The sequence below is a fragment of the Phyllostomus hastatus genome, unplaced genomic scaffold (assembly GCF_019186645.2).
Source record: "Phyllostomus hastatus isolate PE091 unplaced genomic scaffold, TTU_PhHast_1.1 phas_scaffold_55, whole genome shotgun sequence".
In the NCBI taxonomy this organism is placed as follows: Eukaryota; Metazoa; Chordata; class Mammalia; order Chiroptera; family Phyllostomidae; genus Phyllostomus; species Phyllostomus hastatus.
Window position 1 is genome coordinate 586,108 of NW_025334035.1, and position 21,124 is coordinate 607,231.

The 21,124-nt window shown below is 58.1% G+C and overlaps 1 protein-coding gene across 2 annotated transcripts in view; it reads right to left on the reverse strand.

Annotated features, from left to right (window-relative positions):
• The window catches only part of ATP2A3 (ATPase sarcoplasmic/endoplasmic reticulum Ca2+ transporting 3), a 34,354-nt gene continuing 13,230 nt past the window's right edge, over positions 1 to 21,124 (reverse strand). Inside the window, exons 8-21 of one of the 2 annotated variants that reach the window (XM_045824669.1) lie at positions 19,622 to 20,086; positions 17,871 to 17,959; positions 17,576 to 17,678; positions 16,171 to 16,302; positions 15,664 to 15,789; positions 14,275 to 14,493; positions 13,828 to 14,163; positions 11,151 to 11,371; positions 10,041 to 10,243; positions 9,363 to 9,448; positions 5,654 to 5,787; positions 4,973 to 5,090; positions 4,351 to 4,468; positions 1 to 1,477 (exon numbers count right to left, since the gene is read on the reverse strand). In XM_045824669.1, coding sequence (XP_045680625.1) covers positions 1,422 to 1,477; positions 4,351 to 4,468; positions 4,973 to 5,090; positions 5,654 to 5,787; positions 9,363 to 9,448; positions 10,041 to 10,243; positions 11,151 to 11,371; positions 13,828 to 14,163; positions 14,275 to 14,493; positions 15,664 to 15,789; positions 16,171 to 16,302; positions 17,576 to 17,678; positions 17,871 to 17,959; positions 19,622 to 20,086 — 2,406 coding nt within the window. In that variant the 3' untranslated portion in view covers positions 1 to 1,421. Of the gene's footprint in view, positions 1,483 to 4,350; positions 4,469 to 4,972; positions 5,091 to 5,653; positions 5,788 to 9,362; positions 9,449 to 10,040; positions 10,244 to 11,150; positions 11,372 to 13,827; positions 14,164 to 14,274; positions 14,494 to 15,663; positions 15,790 to 16,170; positions 16,303 to 17,575; positions 17,679 to 17,870; positions 17,960 to 19,621; positions 20,087 to 21,124 lie in introns of both variants that reach the window. The other variant, XM_045824670.1, reaches the window with a different exon arrangement.

A 21,124-nucleotide genomic window follows, 5' to 3' on the forward strand; every position in this document is an offset into this window, starting at 1 on the left:
TGGTCCTCCAGTGCCCCAGGCACTCAACCTTTATTTCTCTACCAGATTGCATGTCAGCATGTGGGTTCAGGGTCCCGCCCCCACCCCCTCCTGCTAAGGTCTCCCTTCCTCCCAGCAGGAAAGAGGCAGAGAATGCTGACACCAGGGGGACCCCCCAACTCTGCTTCCCCCCACCCCTCCAAAGCCTGTGAGGGAGGGGTGGGGAAAAGGGCCACAGAACCTGGAGCCCACTTGTCTGCAAGGCAGGCCAAGGGGGCTTTGATTCTGGGGACCAGGACAGAAACGTGAGCCTTGATTTATGTATAAAATGATCACTTTGTACTCTGAAGGAGGGAGAGGACACACAGCCATTTACTCACTGCTTCCTTCTATAACTGATTTTTGCCAAAGGGGCAAAAGCTGAGTTCAGAGAACATTTCTGCCCAACAAATGCTTCTCCTATCACCTGACATGATCTGCACGGAGCTGCTCCTCCAGCCAGAAGGGAGGGGGAGGAAGCACACTCGAGTAACTGGCCATTCTGGGCGACACTCTTTCCGCTCACGGGTGTGTGCGATTGGGGCGAAGAGTGAGGCCGAGAGCCCAGAGACTCGGAGACACCCAGCGGTGCCGACCATGAGCCGGTCGAGCACGGGTTGGGGTGGAAGGGCACAGCTGTCAGGGACCCGAGGGCGTCTGGGGTTCAGCTGCCAGGTGCACTGAGGGCAAAGCCAGCCCCTGCTTGGCAGACCAGACGGCACTGAGAGGGCAGGCACCGTGTGCTTAGGACAGAGAGCCCGAGGCCAGGAGCGAGCCAAGCAGAGGCAGGCAGGCCAGCTGGCTCCCAGGACAGGGGCTCCTTGCCTAGCCTCCTTCCCTTACTCCTGTCTCTCTCTGACCCTTCAATTCCCGCACATATAAACAGAAACAGGCTTAAGCCCTCATGAGCCGACTCTGTGGAAGCAGAGCAGAACGGGGGGGTGGGGGAGCTGCCTGCACTGGCTGTGCACAGCTGGGCCCAGATGTTCCCCTGTCCACCCCAGCTGACCAGGTCCCAGACACGGCACTAAGCGAGGGGTCACAGCTGGAGTAAGTGACCTCCAGGAGTCCTCTTTCAAGTACAGAGATGCCTGTCACCAAGGAAATGCCCAGTCTCAAAGCAAAGGGGAGCAGGCTTCAGAACGTGCTGGTGGATTTGGGGGTGCAAGGCTTTGCGTCTCTGGATGGGCTCCCAGCTCTGGCTCCTTGGCAGGCCCCTCCCAGGCAAACTTCCCAGGAGAGTGCCAGAGACATGAAGTACAGACCCCCCCAGGCAGATGGAAGAGGGGAAAACGACCCTGGGGACAGGACTGGGGGTGGCCATTCCGACCGCAGTAGGGCTCAGCGAGCAAGCGGGCCAGCACGGTGGCAGGGTGGGGGGCAGGGCGAACGCTTGGGCACCATCAGTCTGAGGTACACGCTGGTGACCGCACTCCACTCCCGGCTCTCACTTCCGGTCCTTTTCTTCGGGAACAGAAACCGGAGAATGCGTTAAGATGTATGATGAGAACGCACACCCAGGCTGGCCCCTCCTGGCCTTCCCCCCCTCCACCTCCCCGGGACAGCCCCACTCTCCCACAGCCCAGCCCCACTCAGTCGCCCCCAGCCCCTCTGCCTCTCCGGGGCTGCGGCCCCACGCATCCCTCCGGCAGCTGCCCGAACACATTCCCCTGGGTGTCCCCCGGCCTCCTGCCCTCCGTGAGTTCCACCCACCCCCCAGCCCACCCCAAGGCATCGAGGCATCGTCTCTTCTTCTTTTTAGTTTTAAGGACCACAACTCAGCACGGCGAAATCTGGACACCATGACATCCTTGACTCCTCCCCTGCCCCGAGCACCTGCTCCCTTCACGACCCACTTCTCTCCAGCTCATCTCTCTCTGCAGTTCCAAGGCCTCAAAGGCTCTCGGGCCTGCCCTCGGCCTCCGTCCGGCCTCACCATCACCCTCCTGCCCCTGGCATCACGCTACAAAGCCAGCCCATCAGCCCCTGTGATCCACCGCCCTCAGAATAGAGCACAAACCTGCCTCGGGTCCTGGACCCTTCCAAATCTGTCCCCACTCAGCTTCCCCAGGCCTCCCCTGCCCCCAGCCCAGTCCACAGGCCTCTGCCTGACAGCTGCTCAGCCACACCTGGGGAGAGCCAGGGGGTGGGGCAAGAGGATCCCTCCAACCCCTTGGGGTTGACCCAGGATCCACAATTCTCCCCAGGACACATCCCTCATAAATCACAGGGAAGCCATGAGCATTGGGCCTCAGCCAAACTTCCCTAAAAGGCCACCAGACTGGCTTGGGAACGTAACAGGGTCCCCTCTCTCACCCCTGCCCCGCCCTGCTTTAGGAGGCCCCAGGGACTGCAGCTGCACAGGGCAGAGCTGTCTGGGCTTCCAGAGACGGCAGGGCAGCACCTTTTAAAGCCAAACCTCTCTGGGACCATGGGCAGCATCTCAGGTTAACGGTGGAGGTGATGCTGTTGCCTAGGACCAGCTCAACCTGGGCTGGGACTCAGTGTCTCCTCCCCTGACCTGCTCAGCTCAGCTCACCAGCCTCCCTGCCATTAGACTCACCCCACCCCGCTCATCCTCCACGGTCACCCCAGTCCGCCCACGCTTCCACCCTTGGTGGCTCCCACTGGCCAGGGAATAACGTCCAGGGTCGTTACCTTGGCATTTGAGGCCTCGCCTCTCCTCTGGTCTCATCTCTCCACCCTGCACTCCAAGCTCCAGGCAAGAGCTGCCAAGCCATGCTTGCCTGGCCCCCCACGCCCAGGCTCCATTCTCCCTTCTCCAACCTCCTCCGCTTGGTCCCCACCTCTTTTGGAAACTGCCCCAACCCTGCCCCAGCCCTTCCAACCTGCCCCATCTTGCTCGGGGCCATGATCCCTCCGCCAGGGCCCAGAATCCACACTGCCCAACAGACAGTGCTGGACAGTGCCCAGGACACAGACTGTCCCTATGGGCTGAGAAATTTTCTCACTTTTAAGTTTTCTCAAGAAAATGTGCTGAACCCCTTGGCAGCTGTGGCCACTTGGGGCAGGCTTTTGAGGAAAACAGAGAGGCTGCCCGAGCCAGACACACAGCCCCGGGAGGCCTGGCTCCACAGGTGCATCACTGCAGCCGAGACTGGCCAGAGGGCTTCCTGGAAGACCACCCTTGGACTCCGGCCAGAGCTGGGGAAGCCCTGGCTTCCGGTGGATGGGATTTCAGGCCACAGTTCTGATTCCATCTTTACCTCCCCAGGAGTGTCCAGAGAGGGTGGGCCAGAAGGAACCACGCAAAGGGCAGAATGCCTTGTCCGGCCCCCGAGACCTCACCAGTGGCTGGGAACCCACCCCCAACACGCCAGGTCACACTCTGGACAGACCTGTGGCGGGCCAGCTTCTCCAGAGAGAGAAAAGGACAACTGGTTTTGGCCTTTTGAATAAAACAAGACATTTGAGGCACCCAGGAGGGCTGGCCAGCGTGGGAGACGGGGCCCGACCGGAAGTCGTGGCCCCTGTGGAATGACAGGCACAGCGTCTATTTATAGCCCTCCCAGGCACCCTCCCTGGGGGCTGGAACACATTCCTACTGGAGGTGGCTCTCAGGGGCCTAGCTGCCCCAACACAGGCCTCAGCCACTGCTGGGTCTCACCCAGGCCTCTGCAGCAGCCTGCCCAAGGGGCTACTTCCTCAGCTCCACCTCCCAGGAACCAGCTTCCTCTGCTTCCTCCCTCTGAGTGTGCTGACAGTGAGTCGATGCTGCACGGCAGCACCACCCATCCTCTGAGACCCTCTGGCAGGAGCAGGCAGGCGGACATGCGCCCCAGGCTGCTCCTCTACACGCTGTCCCTGCCAAAACCCCTGCCCTGCTCTCCATCCCTGGGTTGAGGCAGACTTAAAGCTGTGAATTCAAAACCAGAGACCCCGCCCCCTTCCCCACCCACAAGGTGACACCAGAGAGTGTGGTCTGGGGATCAGGAGGTCAGAGGTTGCCCATTCCATGCCTGGGACACTGTCCTGAGAATGCCTGCATGAAGACAGGTCAAGTGCAGAAAAATCGGAAGCCAGGTCCCAGGGGAGGGCACAGCGAGCCTGGCCATACAGGGTTGGTAGCAGTGAGGAGAGCGAGGCAGCATGGCCCTGAGCAAGTGACCAGTGCTCCCACCTGCTGCCCAGTGGGCCCAGGGCCCCAACCCTTGCAGACACCTTGGGTCACAGCCATCAGAGCCCCTTCACGTCCTCCACTGAGGACCCAGGAACACCCCCACATACAGAGGGTAGGCCGATGCTGGCACCAGCCCACTGCAGCCTGGCTGTAGAGGAGGGCGGGGAGGGAGGGACCGGCCTCCCACTCACCATCCATGTGGTTCCTTGACAGGAACTTGAGGGCCTCGTCAAGCAGGATGACTGGCAGGGATATCTGGAGCACCACCACCCACTGGCGCCCGCTCAGTGGGGTCACCTGGAAAATGAGCTGCGGGGGGAGGTTTGGTTAAAGGAAAGCCTGCCCGGTGCCCCACAATCCACCTGCCTCACCCACCCAGGCCACAGTGGACTCTCCATGGGTACGTCCAGGACGCCCTTTGAGGTCCCACCTCTAGATCTGTGTTCACCTGAAGTGCACCCCCCACCCCCACCCCTGCAGCTGTCACCCATAGGGCCAAATCCCATTGGTCCTGTTGGGAAGTGGGAGGGACTCTGTGCCCAGAGAGAGCCTGGTCTTTCCTCCTGCCCCAGCCTTGGGAGTCTGGGGGTTCCTGAAGTGGGGACACATAAGGACGACGGTGGCTGGCCGGGGTCCGAGCACAGGCCCTAGGCAGTGAACATTTCAGACCTCCCCCTTTCCAGTCCTCTAGGGGTTCCCATGGCAAAGGGGCCCACAGAGGTCCAGCCTCCAGCCCTGGGCTGTATATCAGAGGACTTGGACTCTGTTCCCCCAGGAGCTGGGGAAGGGGAGTGAGGCGGGGCCCCGACTCACGGGCAGGGGCGGCACGAGCAGGATGAGGAAATGCAAGGCCATGGACATGGTCACAGCTGCCAGCAGCCAAGGGTTCAGCCAGGGCGGCATCCGCAACAGCGACTGGTTCTCTGAGACACTGCCAAGGGCACAGGGCGCTCACCTTGGGCCAGGATGTGGGCAGCCCCGCTGTGAGCACCCATCCGCCCCCTGTGTGGGAGTGCAGAACCTCAGCATGTCCCTAATTGGGCCCAAGGAATGGAGCACTTCTGAGAAGTCAGTGAAGCGGGAGGGGTGTGTCACTGCTGCCCGATCAGTCTCCAGAGGCCTGGACCCCCTTTCTCTGTCCCACAAATCCAATCCTGGCCTCTCCACTTCTTCAGGCCCAAATCTTGGTCTCCTTTGTCCCCTGGATCCCAATTCTGGCCCTCTGACTCTTAGAACTCTCTTCCAGACCCCTCTGACCCCAATCCTGGGCACCTCTGACCCTCAGACCCCAATCCTGGGCACCTCTGACCCTCAGACCCCAATCCTGGATATCTCTGACCCTCAGACTCCAATCTGTGACCTCCTAGTTCTCATACTGTGATACCGGACACCTCTGACCCCAATTCTGGGTTCCACCTGACCCACAGCCCCCTACTCTTAAGCCTCAGCCCCCACGCCCTCACCCTCAGCTCCAGGCCCCTCTGCCCAGCTCACCTGTTGAGGGCGTTGCACATTTCAATGGTCACCAGCACAGACAAGGCCATGGTCGTGGGGAAGCGCGACTCAAAAACCTCGCAGTCAATGCCAGCAAAGAGCGGGTTGTCCTCAGAGCACTTCAGGAAGTTCCTCTGTGGGTAGGGTGGTGGGGTCAGGGGGGGTCGGGGCGGGGTCAGGTGGGGTCAGGGAGAACAGCAGTCGGGGAGGTGCTGGTGTGTGGGAAGAAGGAAGCCTCAGTCCACCCTTAGCCCACAGCTGAGGACTCAATAGAACCAGGGAGCAAAGTGCTGCCTGGGGTGGGTAGAGGGAAGGGTGCTCACCCAGGATGGGGGAAGGTGGCCAACACTGTGCCAGGGAGAAAGGCAGACCGTTCTGGAGCAGGGAACAGTGGGAGAGAGCAGCTGGCATTAGGCTGGGGAGGAGGGCAGGGGGCTCTGGGGTCAGGGGGACGGTCCATGCTTTACCCTGAAGGTGCACAGGGCCCCTGAGTATCGGAGATGCAAGAGTGGGCAGGGGGGGGGTGGTGTTTAACTGAGAACACTGAATAAGTAAACACCTGGGAACACCAATCAGTGAAATTAAACTTGAATAGAATTCGCCTTTGGTGAGCAGCAGACAAGAGCTACACGTGGCCTACTCGGCACTATTAGATTCCATTCACACCTCCCTCCATCGGTGCCACTGAAACTGGCCTCCGCCAGGCCTGCCTTTTGCTTCTGACAGGAACTCATGAATTGCCAGGCACAGTCTTACTGCACAGCTTCCTCATAATCAGCTACGAGTTCTCAGGGTCGCCAGTAAGGAAGTGGTTCTCGCCCTGCGGCCCCGGGGGAGCTTTCCTCCCGCCCGAAAACCTCGCTCACAGAACCCGCTGTGATAAGATGCTGAACCGAGGCCCGGCGTGGGAACGTGGCTGGTTCTCTGCCGCATCACCGGACCAGTGTGAACAGGCCTGGCGGTTCAGCGGCGCCGTCGTCCCGTAACCTAAATTTGTCCTCTGGAGTCTCATTTGAACTCAGGGATCTTTAGCGCTAAGGGTTTAGAAACTGGGGCCATGTGCTGTGAAAATGAGCCTCGAGGAGAAACCTGTGGAATGACTGGCTGTCTGACTCCGCGCTCCCACGCTGCCGAACTGCGGGTGGGGCGACGCCGTCCGCCAGGAAGGGCGGCTGGCCCTCTCCTCTTCTCTTTCGTGCCGGATAAGAAATTATAGAAGACTCTGGCTTGGCTGGATTTATTTTAACAAAAAGATGGAGAGTCTTACTTAAACCAACAGTGGGGTTTTCTCCAAAAATCGGGCTCCAGGATTTGGGACAAGAGCGTGTTTTTATTTGGTGCTGATCGTAAACTTCGAACCCACCCAGTGGCCAATGGGACCAACTGTTCGGGCCAGCTGGGCCCCGCCTCCCGGACTGGACCGGCCACGCCCACACGCCCCTGCCCAGAGGGGCACACTTCCCGCTTGGGCGTGTGCGCAGGGAGGAGATTGGAGCGGGATCACAGCAAGGTGTTTCAACAGATCTGTTGCTCCTCTGTAAATACCCTGCCTGGTTCAGACCTTCTGGGCTGCACCCGTGAGCACCTGCCACACACGTATCATTCCCGGGCCATGGGTCACAGTGAGGCCTCCCGAACTGTTTATTAGAAGGTGCCCAGGGCTGGAAGCCTGTCTCAGGGGGTCACTGGGACCCTCTGTGGAAGTGGGGCCAGTTTGTTTGGGTGAAGCCACTGCTCTGCCTCCTCCTTCCCTTTGCCTCCCTGGCTATCACCTTAGCCTGCAAGGCCCTTCCGGGTGCAAGAACTTAATCGACACTTCCATAGCTCTTGCTCTCTGCCGTTTTGGTCTACACACTTTACAAGTATTGCCTCATTCATCCTTCCGACAGCTGTATGAGGTAGGGACTAGTGCCCGTTTTACGGAGGAGGAACTCACACAGAGGCTAAGTAGCCTGTCCAAAGTCACACAGCTAGTCAGTGGAGGACTAGTGTGTGAGCCTGCGCTGGGCCCAGGCTCCATCCTCTGAACCGCTATGCTGCCTTTTGGCAGCTTATTCCAGGAACCGTGGGGCTCTGGGCTCCTTTCCCAAAATGCCAACTAGAGTGGAAAGTTCTCTCCTAGGTCTAACCCTTGACCTTTCCCTGCTGATGCCTGCCTTACCTTGAAATGTGACTGCCCACATGCAGGGCTCTCCCCCACCAGACTGCAGCCCTTCGCAGAGACCCTGCCTGCTGAGTGGTGGCCATGGCCCCAGTAATCGGTGCCCGGCACGCCATCTGTGCCTGACAGCTATTGCCTGACCGACGGGATGAGAGACAGGGTGACCTGAGAGCTGTTGGGGACTGTTGGCACCAAGGGGACTGGGGATGGATTGGTGGTGTGTGCCTGACATGATACCCAGATGTGTGGCTTGGGTGATGGGCAGGCAGTGAACCTGGGATGGGTTGGAGGAGAGAGTATCTGGGAGAAAGGTAGCCAACTGGATTTGGGACTTGGTGAGGGTACAGATCTGTGGGGTGTTCCAGAGGAGAGCCAGCTGGACACATGGGCTGGGGTCAGAAGGTGGGCGGTAGGGTGGGTGCTCGGAGAGTCAGGATCTGCAGGATGAAGGATGAGGAATAAAGATGGGGCTAGAAGAAGGCAGCGTGGGACGGTCGGCAGGGCCCCATCTCCACGCTGCTGCTCCCACTGGCGTGAGATTAGCAGAGGTGCCTGAGGCTGGCCTGTGCAGCTGCCAGGCACCGAGGGCACCAACCTCTGGGGTGACAGCTGGGCCCGTGCTCTGCACTGCTGCCAGGAGGGAGAGCCCCACGTGCTTGAGGGCTGGTGGGGGCCAAGAAAGCATCCCCAGATGGCCTGAACCCAAATGTGAGTCCTGCAGATCCCCAAGCTCACAAGCCCCCAGGGAGGCAGCCAAGGATGGCAACCCAGCCCTCGTTCTGCCACCCTCAGATGGTCCCCTGACACTCCCAGGGACGGGGTGGGGAGTCAGGGCCCTTCCCTCGAGTCCTCCTGTCTGTGAGAAAGGGGCAACGGCCGACGCTCTCTGAAGAAGAACACTCTGTGTCCCTGCAGCTGCTGGCTTGAAACAAGAAAAACCCACGCCTGGCTTTGCTGGAACCGCCAGAGAGGCTCTTGTAAGCCAAGGAGATACACCAGCTGCTCAGGTAGAGGGATGGATGGACAGACCGTGGCTGAGGGGTCTCCTTGCTTGCTTCCAGAGTGGTGCTGCACTAAGACAGCCCCGTGGAGGCACCTGTCAGCCAGGTGACTTCAAGAGGTCAGTGAGGCCCTTCCCTGAGGAGCATGCTGGTCACGGTGGCTAGAAGAAGCCTGGCAGATCCCTGGCTTCCTCCATGTGACCCTCTACCTAAAGTTCCAGCATGTAGGGGTTCAATGTTTGGGAGGTTCCTTGATAAAGGTAAAACACTTGTGGGCAGTTATGCCCCTTGGTCCCCGCTAACAAAATGACTGGGAGAGGATATAGCCTCTTGTCTGGCTTGGGGGTTGGGCAGCTCTCTCTAGGTGTCCTGTGGCTTCTGAGCTTGGCTCCCTCAGGGGGTGAATATCTGTAGGTGTGAATGGGGGTGGGGAGGGATAGCCGTGGGCCAACCATGGGGCTCTGGACCCTTTCCCCTGATATGCCAAGTCGGCTGAGTTATACCTCAGAAACAACCCCACCGGGTTCCCTGGGCAGTCCATGCTTACCAGCTGGTAGAAGGTGATGCGCGGTCCCTCGGCATCATACAGGAACCACCAGGTGGCAGCAGCCACCGTGGCCAGGCCCACATACACTGCAGGGAGGGCAGGAGGAAACCAGCTACCATGGGCAGCTGTGGTTCTCTGGCATCCACTTCCCTTGCCTAACAGTTCCCTGAGTTTCTGTAGGGAAACCACCCTCTTCCTCTCTAGGCCATATGTGCCAGTGGTGGGCCCTGACTGGCAATTAGCATATCACATTCTGGCCACAGTGACTGGCTAAGAGATAAGCAGGTAACCCAATGTGGGCCAATGAGAACAGGCCTGCCACTTTCATCACACGATGAGGGACTGGTATGATAATAGGCCCTTTCTTCTGCTGAATTTGGGGCTACAATGGAGTGAGCAGGAGGACTGGAGCTGCAACAGCCATTCTGCCACCACAGGAGGCACCTGCCTGAGCATGGAGCTGAGGCAGAGCCAAAATATGCCAGTGCTGCAGTCTGAGGCCCAGATCCAGCCATGCCTGAGGCATGCTCCAGTCTTCTCAGTTGATAAGCCCACACCATTTCTTTTGGCATAAGCCAAACTGAATCATACTCTCCGCAGTTTGCAAGCCTAACTGATACAGGGTCTTAGGAAACTCCACTGAGGGTTGCCCAGCTGCCCTGCCCACCCCCAGCTTACCTCCAATAGCCAGATAGCGAAAGAAGAGCCAACCACTAATGAGGGCCTCACGAGGGTTGCGGGGCAGCTTCTCCATGATGTCCAGGTCCGGTGGGTTGAAGCCCAGTGCTGTGGCAGGCAGGCCATCTGTCACCAGGTTGACCCAAAGCAGCTGCACAGGGATCAGGGCTTCGGGCAGGCCCAGAATTGCCGTGAGGAAGATGCTGGAACCAGAGTCATAGGCTCCAGCCCCCGCAAATGGAGGGTCCAGCTCCTGCTCTGCTCAGCAGCCCTGCCTTACTCTGCTGGTTCTGATGTGTGTGCACGAGCTGGAGGGCTGTGTGCGCAGCTCTGCCTCACCCTGGGCCACCCCTGCCTCCCCAGCCTCAGCTCTGGAGCCTGGATGTACCTGCTCCCTAGGCCTCTCCTGTTTAGGACACAGTCCTCTCTAGGGCACAGTCCTATCTAGGGTTTGTGGGTGGTGCATGCCCAAGCACATACATACTTGTCCATAGACACGAGCAAAAACCTTGCACAGGCCACACAATCCCACAAACACAGGCCGGCACCTGTACACTTGCCCCAATGTACAGAGATGCAGAATTCACACGTGTCCAGGCAAACACATGCTCACCATCCCCCACAGCCATCTCTTACATGTGAACCTAAGTGTGTATACAATTACACACCTGCACGAATCCCCTGTGTTTGTACTCAAGCCCAAGGATGCAACAGAACACACACTCACACACACACACCCCTCACTTGGGTACACACAGCATGTACACATACAGTTGTGTGCATACCACACAGACACACACACACATACTACCCACCCAAAAGTGGGGTTAGTTCTCCCACCATGTGTGACTCTGAAAGTGGGAAGTTAGGGCTGGAGGGATGACAAAGGGCTTTTCAGGCATCTCCTTGGGGACTGACGTTCACCAGGCCCTCGAGAAACAAGGCACGCCTGTCCTGGCCCACCAGAGGTGAGGCTCTGTAAGGCCCCAGCCAGGGCAAGTCACATGTCCCTCCATCCCCGCAGCCCCACCCCAGGAACAGGCATTTCCTTGCTCTCAGAGATGCAGAACTGGTCCAGAGGGCTGTGTGGGGAGGGACGCAGGGCCTCACCAGACGACCTCGCCGACATTCGAGGAGATGAGGTAGCGGATGAATTGCTTCATGTTACTGTAGATGGCTCGGCCTTCTTCCACCGCAGCCACAATGGAGGCGAAGTTGTCATCTGACAGTACCATCTCCGCTGCCGACTTGGCCACAGCTGTGCCGGAGCCCATGGCGATACCAATCTCGGCTTTCTTTAGGGCTGGGGCATCATTCACCCCATCTCCAGTCTGCAGGCCAGGTTAGGTGGGTTCACACCTCAGAAAGCTCCCTTCAACCTCCCCAGTACCCCTCAACCCAGCCTATCACCAAGCTTGGGGATGTGCCAAAGGAAGCAGACAGCTGGACAGAACAAATGGTGAGGTCAAGAGCTTAGAAACTGGGTTGGGGATGAGGCTAAAGGGAAGGCAAGGGGTGTAGGCAAGGACAAAGTTGGGGAGCAGATCAGAGAAGATGCAGAGGTGGGAACGGGCACGAGGGTGGGTAAACAATGAGGGTGGGATAGAATTTAGTTTGGATGTAGAGTTAACATAAAATTCATGTAAAGTACAAAGTTAAGGTCAAGTCAGGAATAAGATCAAGGTTGTGGCCTAGGTCAAGGACTAGGTAAGTATTGCACTCAAGGCAAACTTGGAGCCAAGGTGAAGGTCAGGGTCAAGACTAGACTTGGACCCTGGCTGGTATGGCTCTGTGGATTGAATACTGGCCTGAAAACCAAAGAGTTGTCAGTTCGATTCCCCGTCAGGGCACATGCCTGGGTTGAGGGCCAGGTCCCCAGTATGGGGCGTGCGAGAGGCAACCACACATTGATCTCTTTCTCCCTCCCTTCCTCTCTCTCTAAAAATAAATAAATAGAATCTTAAAAAAAAAAAGACTAGACTCAGGTTCACAAGTAAAAATTAGATTAAGGTAGATGTCAAGTCAAAGTCACAGGCCAAATCAAGGCTCTGGTCAATATAAGGAGTGATGTCATGGGCAAAGTTGGGGTGCAGTCCCAGTCATGATTAGAAGCCAGATTCGAGGTTGAGGTCAACATAAAGTGTTAGGTTGGGGGAATGAAGGCCAATGTCAGGGATCAGGTAATGGTCCAAATCAAAACTAAAATCCATATCAAGGTTGAGCTAAAAGTAAAGAATCATATCAAGATGATCAAGGTCAAGGTCAAGGACCTTCTTTGAGAAGGTCAAACATAAGATCAAGAACAAGGTGTCAAGGTTGGTACCCGGTTCATTATCCAGGTTCAGGCTGAGCCAGAGGTTAGGATTAAAGTGCAGGTAGCCCTGGCTGGTGTGGCTCAGTGGACTGGGCACCAGCCTGCAAACTAAAGGGTCACCAGTTCGATTCCCAGTCAGGGCACATGCCTGGGTTGTGGGTCATGTCCCCAGTAGGGGGCGTGAGAGAGGCAACCACACATTGATGTTTCTCTCCTCTTTTTCCCCTTTCTTCCCCTCTGTCTAAAAATAGACAGAATCTTAAAAAAAAAATTAAAAAACAAGGTAAAGGACTAGGTTAGACTGAAGGTTAAAATTAGTAACAGAGGCCAGGTCACGCGTGAGGTCTAGAAAAAGTGAGATCAGTGTTGACGAATAGATCAGCAATTAAGAATGAGATGTAAATGAGCCCTGGCTGGCATAGCTCAGTGAATTGAGCTCGGGCTGAGAACCAAAGTGTCGCAGGTTCGATTCCCATTAAGGGCACATGCCTGGGTTGCAGGCCACGGCCCCCAGCAACCGCACATTGATGTTTCTCTCTCTCTTTCTCCCTCCCTTCCCTCTCTAAAAATAAAATAAAATAAAATCTTTAATAAAAAAGAATGAGATGTAAATAAACAACAATAAAATAATTAAAAAAAATAAAAATAATAAGACTAAAAAAAACTTAAAAAAAAAAAAAAGGAATGAGACGGAACAAAAACGACCCAAACCAAACGTCCATCCTCAGGTGACTGAGTGCACCGTGGCATACTCACACAATAGCACACTGCCCAACAATTTAAAAAGCCATCACCTACTGGTACCTGGAGCAGCACCGATAACTCTCAGAAAGAAACCAGGCACCAAAGAGTGCATACTGTATGATTCCATTCACTGATAATCTAGGACAGGCAAACTACTTTTGGTGGAAAAAATCAGAACAGCAGCTACCCTGTGGAGAGGGCCTGAGGGGCAGGAGCATGAGGGAGATTCTCGGCTGATGGGACTGCTCCTGACCCTGATAAGGGTTTGAGTGACACAGGGATGTCGTTGGTCAGAAGTCTTCAAATGAATGGCATGCTAAAAATGTGTGCCTTTCATTGCATGTAAACTTTACCTCAAAAAAGAGAAAAACAGAACCGCAAACACTGCTCTGTACAGTCTGCATTCTAAAGTACTCGAGGAGGAGTGTCCTGATGTCTACAACTTCAAAATGTATTTGAGAAAAGACGAATTCAGGATGGACAGACAAATAGGAATATGATGGAGGATTCATGACAAAATGTTATTTGTAGAATCTAGATGGTGGGTATATAGGCACTCACTATACAATTATTTCAATTTCTCTCTTTGTGTTTGAGAGGTTTTGTAACAAAATGTTGGAAACATAAAGACGAAGAGAGGCAGGTGCCCACAGGCAGCCCTTTCCAAGCCCGTGGCAAGTGCTCCCGGCGCCTCCCCACAGCCCCCGGGCTCCCACCTCGAGGCCTCACCATGGCGGTGATCTCGTTGAAGGACTGCAGGTTCTCCACGATGCGGGACTTGTGCGCGGGTTCCACACGAGCAAAGCAGCGGGCCGTGCGACAGGCGTGGCGCTGCTGCTCGGGGCTGAGGTCATCGAATTCTCGGCCTGTGTAGGCCATGCCCGTCACGTCCTCCGTGTCCTTGAAGATGCCCAGCCGACGGCAGATAGCCACAGCCGTGCCTTTGTTGTCCCCCGTGATCATGACTACACGGATGCCTGCCTGGCGGCAGCGCGCAATGCAGGCAGCCACCTCAGGCCTCGGAGGGTCCAGCATGCCCACGCAGCCCACGAAAGTCAGGTTGGTCTGCAGGGAGGGGCAGGTGCAAGTAGGGCTCGAGGCCTCCTCAACTCGCTGCCTCCCCAGCAGCTGCAGGGGACCCGTGCTCCCAGCCTTGGGGCCCCGCCTGGCACCCACCTCGTACTGTACAAACTTGCTGCAGTCATCCAGCTGCATGTCTTCCTTCCTTGGGGGCGTATCCCGGGTGGCCAGTGCCAGGCAGCGCAGCGTGTCCGAGCCTGAGCCCCAGTCTCGGATCTTGGCTAGGATCTGCTCCCTGGAGGTGGCGTTCAGGGACACTGTGCGGCTCCCCACTCGGACTGAGCTACAGCGTTCGATCACACTCTCAGGAGCTCCCTGCAGCATGGGGGCGGGGGCCAACTCTGTCAGTCAGGACTTCTCCTCTACCTCCTGTCCAGTTGAGGAAACAGGCCCAGATATGGGGAAAGGCCACCCAAGGGGACACACACCAAGGCATGGACCAGATCCATTGTTTGAAAGCTCGGAGTGGTAACCAAGTGGGTCTCACTGTGAGAAAACCCAAAGGGAATGCGGAGGCAGGTTATGGTTAGCCAAGGGGTGGCACCCTCCCCCCACCAGCCTGCACTGAGCCTGCACTGAGAAGATTGCTGCAGCATTTTAGGGGTGGGAGTGGAGGTGGCAGCCCTTCCGCAGGTCCTGCCTGCCTGCCAGCCTGGTGCTACCAGGAACCCAGTTCTGTACAAGCCTCAGCAGCAGGGGGCAGGCTGGGCCCTGTCTGGGCACCACAGAGCCAGGCTCAGGGTGAGGTGGGTGTGGCTCTGGGAAGGTGATCTTGGGGGTGGCAGGCTTCTCAGGGACCTTGAAGTATCACCCCAGCCTTCACCCCATGCCTGGGCATAGTCTTTGCACATTCCATCAGTGCCTGCTCTCTCTCCCCAGAAGGCACTGATGAGTTTTCAAAGCAGCCTAAGCTCCTCATACAGGAGCCTCTCAATCCACTGCAGGGTGGAGTGAGGGCCATGATTCCTACTCCAAGCAGCAACAGGGGGTGCTGTGGGCAGAGGTCTGTTGTTGCTCCAAAGCAGCAACAGGGGGTGCTGTGGGGCTGGTCCCTTCCCTCTCTGGGAAGGAACACAAAGCAATGAAGATGGCAACAACCACCTCAGCACCCACAGCCGGAGGCAAAGGACTTTTGACACCTTTCAGCCTACCCCTGCTCTTCAGATGGGAGACCGAGACCCACAGAGGAGCATGGGTGACCCCGAGATCATGCGGCGAGGCAGGGCCTCTCAGCCCAGAGCCGGAACGATGGCAAGGGGCAGGCCTCAGCTCCTGTCCCCAGCTTCACCTCCGCCAAGTCTGGACCCTGCTCCTGGTCCCTGGGGCAGGCTGACCTCCCTTGTTCTGGGCTTGTTGCTTTCACAGTGGGCCTTAGTCCCCCACAGCTGCAGTCTCTGGCTCTTCTGAGGGCTGGGGACCAGGGACCCTGGGGACCCCAGAGACCCCAGCTGTGCAGAGGCCCCAGGTCAGTCAGGCAGGCCCCACCTTCACAAACATCTTGCTGCCCTGGGCAGCCAGGCCCGGGCGGGTCGGCGTGCAGTACACTGACATCGACTTCCGGTCTCGGGAGAACTCCAGGGTGAACTCCTTCCGCATCAGCTGGTTGATGACCTGCGGGGCCCAGTGGGTCAGGGCAGAGCCAGGGACTCTCACTGCTTTCTCCCCAGCCGCTCAGCCCCATAAATAGCCTCTTGCTCCCTGTGGGATGGTGTCTCTCTTCCTCTAACCCTGGCTTTGAGGCCTCCATCTCCCTCTGTAGCCTCAGAGATGCCCAAAAGTTGCTAATTCCCGACCACACTGTGCACGTCCCAACTCCAAGTCTTTGACTGCACTCAGTCTTTTCCTCTTTTCCTCCTAGCCAAGCACCACCAGGGTCTGAGGTCCTTCCTTCTCCCAGAAGCCTCCCAAGACTTCGTTCTCCTCTCTCCCTTCTCCAGGTGCCCCTGAAAGCCCAGCCATGTGACCTGGGCTTAAGCCCCCCGCCCTGCTCACTGCGTTGCAGGCGCCAGCTCGCTCCACCCGGGACAGGGTCTGCAGGTTGGTGTCGAACACGTTCATCTTCTCCACCAGGCAAATCAGGGCAGTCTCCGTGGCCTCTCCCACCTTCTCATACACACCCTTGGCCTGGTGGGGCCCAGGGTACAGGGAGTGAGGGGCAGGGTGGCTCCCAGAGGGGTCCCCAGCCTCACCTCCCACCCACTTCCTGACCTCTGGAGCTCCCTCTGCCAGTTACCTGCAACCCCTTTTGCACCAGCCCTGTGGGCCCTTCCCAGCGCAGCCAACCTGAGGTCTGGGTGGTGTCTGGCACTGATGCGCCCCTTCCATTCCCCCCTCCCTCCCCTGGACACCAACGACCACGCACCCTCCCTGCCTTCTGCCTTGCCCTTTGCTACTTCTCAGCCCCCGTCCCCAGATTCCTTCCTCGCTCTACACCCTGCTGTCTGGATTCTGCTCCTTCCCTCCCACCTTCTCTCCCTGAGGTCTCAAGTGCCCCCTGCCTCCACCACCTTTCACGTGCTCACGACTGCCAGTGCCCAGCCGGCAGGGCCCTCTCTCCTGAGCTCCCAGCCCACCTGTCCGATTGCTGCCTGTGGGACTTTGCTCTCTGGGAACCTGCAGGCCACCTTCCTCTCCTTATATTTGCCGCTTTAGTGACAGACCCAGCCAGCAGAGCAACCAGAGGCTACCCTGCTTTCCACCCTCCTTTTCATCTGACCAGTTACCGAGCCTCAGAATTTTGGCTCCTTAAGTCTCTCTCCAACCCATGCCTTCTCCCGCCTTCCTGAGGCCCCAGCCAGCACCTCTGGCCTGGGTGACCACATACAGCTCCCTGGCTCCTGTCTCGGCCTGTCCGTTCCATTCTCCACACAGGAGCCCAGGTGATACTTGTCAGTGTAAATCTGACCATGTCACTCCCTTGCTTAAAACCCTTCAGTGGCTATCTGCCGGCCTCGGCTGGGCACTGGGCCTGACCTGGTGTGGCTACGTCCTTCCCCTCAGACAGGAGCATCCTCCTGCATGCCCCACTCCATTGCTCCCGCCACAGGGAAGGGCATTCCCCACCTAAATCACACCAGGCTGGTAACGGCTGTTGGCCTGCTCTGGGCTGTGAGCATTCTCCCTAGTCTGGCCCCCCGAGGCACCCCTGGCCCTTCAGCCCCTTACATTTCAATCCCCCACAGTCCAAGAGCCCCAGGGCAGGGTTCCAAATTCAGTCGAGAAAGCGGGAGGGTGGAAATGGGGGAAAGGGTTGCAGTGGGGGGAGGGGGGAGGGGTGGTAGTGCTCCTGGGGTGTGTCACTCGGAAAGGGCAGGTACCACCCACCCTGGGAGCTTTGAGACTGGGAGGAGGGTCTGCCCTGGGAGCTTGGATACTAGGAGATCATAAAGGGGCCCACCTCGTTGTAGTCCAGCGTGGAGTCGTTGCACAGGGCACAGATGGTCGCCAGCTCCACCAGCCCATCAAACTGCCCACAGCGCACCGGCTGCTCTCCCTGCAGCCTGAAGAGCCAGGCGGTCAGTACAGGGGCCTTGGCCTTGCCCCTGGGATGTACCCAGCCTTATGGCCCCGCCCCCAGGAGCCCTGGTCAATTGACAACTCTCAGAGCCATCCTAGGTAGCCCTGCCCACCAAGAAGCCCTGCCCACCAAGAAACCCCGCCCACCGGCACCCCTCACCCAGTCCCCTACTCACACTTGGCCCTCTGGGGTGTAGGTGGTGCCAGAGATGGTGAACTCATGCAAACGGCAGGCACCAGCTTCTGCCTCAGCTACCACGAACATCTGGGGATGGGGAGCACAGGGGCATGCTGAGGGGGACCCTCACCTCCCTCTTCCCTGGACAGCAAGTCTGAATAAAGCCGGACCCCAGGCTGGGGTCCTGTGGGCCTCATTGGAGCCACTGGCCTTCCTTCTCAGGGGGTCACGAAGGTGCAGTGTAAGAGTACAGAGTCGAGGCTGAGGCAGGCCCGCTCTGCTCTGCCCAGGCCTGTCCAGTTCGGACTTGTCTGTTTGCTCTAGACCCCTGAGGGGTCTATAGCAGACTCTTCAACATTCCAGGGACAGCTTTGAGCTTGATAGGGTCCTGAGCTGCGGCGGAAAGCCTGGGTCCTTGCCTATCTTGCAGGGTGACCCTTGGCTGAGCACCTGAGCCTGTTTCTCCACTGGTAACTCGGGGAGAAAGTGGGATCTGCATCCAGCTGCCCCTCCTTTCCCTTCCAGGGGATGAGTTCCTGGCCTCCAAGGGAGGAAATCACACCCTATTCTGGGGCGCAGACCCCTCATGCCCAAAGGTGTTTGCCAACAGTGAGCTCTGGTCTGCAGGGCCTGCTGGATCACCCAGCCCCCACCTGTGCATCACACAGGTGGAGGTCCTCCCCTCCCAGGGCAGCCCATTTCCTGCCTGTCAGCCAGCTCTGCCAGGGAGACAGTTCTTACTTCCTGGCAACTGCCTCTCTGCACATTCCCAAACCACTGGCGATTCCAGCATCCTGCAGGTGCTCGATAAATGTCCCTTCCTTCACACTCTCCTCCCTGCTTCGGGGGCCAGCCCTCCAGCTGCACAGGCCGAGAAGTCAGGTGTCTTAGCCCATTATCCAGCATGTAAGACTTCTATGACTTCCCTATACTGTGCTTTCCCAGTCTTTATTCCAGTCAAGAGCCACTCTGCTCAGACGAAGCCCTACTAGGGATTTTAGCAGGTCGGGGGCTGCAGAGCCGTCAAGCTGCCGGTGCCCCCTCCCCTGTGGCAGCCTCTGATGGGCTTCGGTGGGCTCAGATACAGAGCCTGGGTTTCCAAGGCCCAGTGGGCAGATTGTGGGAGCGGGGGTGGAACAGGATCGAGGTGGTGAATCTCAATGAGTGGGAAATACACAACCTTCACCAATACCCTGCCCGCCCCTCTGCCCTGGGGCCTTTTGGAGTCTCAGCCAGAATTCCTGAAGCATGTGGGCAGCGGGCCCAGGATCTGGGATCCAGTACAGGGAATAAATAATTCCTGCCCTGGCTCCTCCTAGGTCACTGGAGCTGGCATATCTGATGACAGGCATTGACCAGAGAGTCATGGTAGAGCAGGACAAAACCTGGGTCCAGGCCCAACTGGCTCAGATGCCTCAAAGCTGTACTTGAACCCTCTCCTGTATCCTTTAAGGTTACCTGGCAGGGCTTACACATCCAAACTTCAGATGAGGAAACTGAGGTTCACAGATGGGCAATGGCTGCCAGGACCCTCCAGTGACCCGCGAGTCTTAGTGACACATGTCCAACCAGGCTTTGCTGCTCTGCCCCACGAACACTGGAATCTGTTCCCCAGCACAGGGCAGTCTACAGGTTCCCTCCTCCCTCCTCAGCCAAGGAGTCAGGGCGAGACCCAGAGGAGGGAGCCCAGCCTGCTGGGCATCACATGGCAACGCTGTGGGACCCCAGCCACCCGCTGCAGGCACTCACCCGGCAGACAGACATCTGATTGGTGGTGAGTGTGCCTGTCTTGTCGGAGCAGATGACCGAGGTGCAGCCCAGGGTCTCCACGGAGGGCAGGCTGCGCACGATGGCGTTCTTGCGCGCCATGCGCCGCGTGCCCAGCGCCAGGCATGTAGTGATGACCGCGGGGAGGCCCTCGGGGATGGCGGCCACAGCCAGCGCCACGGCGATCTTGAAGTAGTACACTGCACCTCGGAGCCAGGAGCCGCCGTGTGCGGGGTCGGCGAAGTGACCGATGTTGATGACCCACACGGCCACGCAGACCACAGAGATGGCGCGGGACAGCTGCCGCCCAAACTCATCCAGTTTCTGCTGCAGCGGCGTCCGCTCTGGCTCCACAGCCGCCATCTGGCTCCGGATCTTGCCCAGCTCCGTGTGCAGGCCTGTGGCCACCGCCACACCCACTGCCTTGCCCGACGCAATGTTGGTGCCCTGGCCGAGGGGAAGGGCTGTTACCACCTGGGCAAAGGCCCGCACCCCTGGCTCCTTCAGGCCGGGGTAGGGCTCTTGTCCCCCTGCCTGGTTCTCTTTTCCTCCGTGTCACTTAGTGCTCCTGGACTCTGAGCTATTGCTCTCATCCCCATGACAGAACCAGCTCTGTGAAGGCAGGGACCTGGGCCAGCACCACGTCCCCAGGGCCCAGCACCAGGCCAGTATTGACAGTATCACCAACCAGCACAGCGTAGCACCAACCCAGCAAAACACGCTCTATAAACAAAGCAGCCATGCAGGAATGTGGCTGACTGCAATCCCAAGTCACTGTAAACCACCCGTAAATATTTACTGAAGAATCCAGGAAACTTGACCTTAAGTCCATCCACTCCCAAGGTCCCAGTAAAGTCCCAGGCAGCCAGGATTTAAGGGCCCGTGTGAGGGCCGACCAGCCTTGAGCCTCCCTGTCCTCTTCTGAAAAACGGTCCAACAGAGGCCCGAGACACAGCTGCTCCTCGGAGGCTAATTACTCAGTGCCCCCTCGGAAGGGCGCACTGTGCTGAGGTGGGGGAGGGAGTGGGTGCTGGCGGCAGCCTCGGCTTCTCTTCCGCCCCTGATGGTGCAGCTCCTGCCCCTCAGCTACTGAGACGGCCTGCAGTTAGCCAGAGCCTCCTCCTTAAAAAGCTCCCTAGTGACAGTTGCTGATTCCTGAACATGCCCCCTAGAGCCCCCTTCCTGCCCTCCCCAAGGCCTCCCTGTGTCTAGGCAGGGCGCTGTCCTCAGGAGGAGCTCTGGGTGAATACCGTTTTCTCCATTCCTTTCATTTCTGGGGAGGCTCTCCAGCCTGTTACAACTCAGTGCCCTGGGCCACTGCCAAGGACCTGAGCCATCCTGTGCGTGGCTTCCATGCTCGGCTTCAGGCTGCTTCCCGGACGCCTGTGAGCATCCCTAGTTAAGCCCCTCTGAGGCCCTGGGGCACTCCCACTGGGCTGTTCCCATCACTCTCCCTGAAAACAGCCAGGGGAGCCTGGAAGAGTA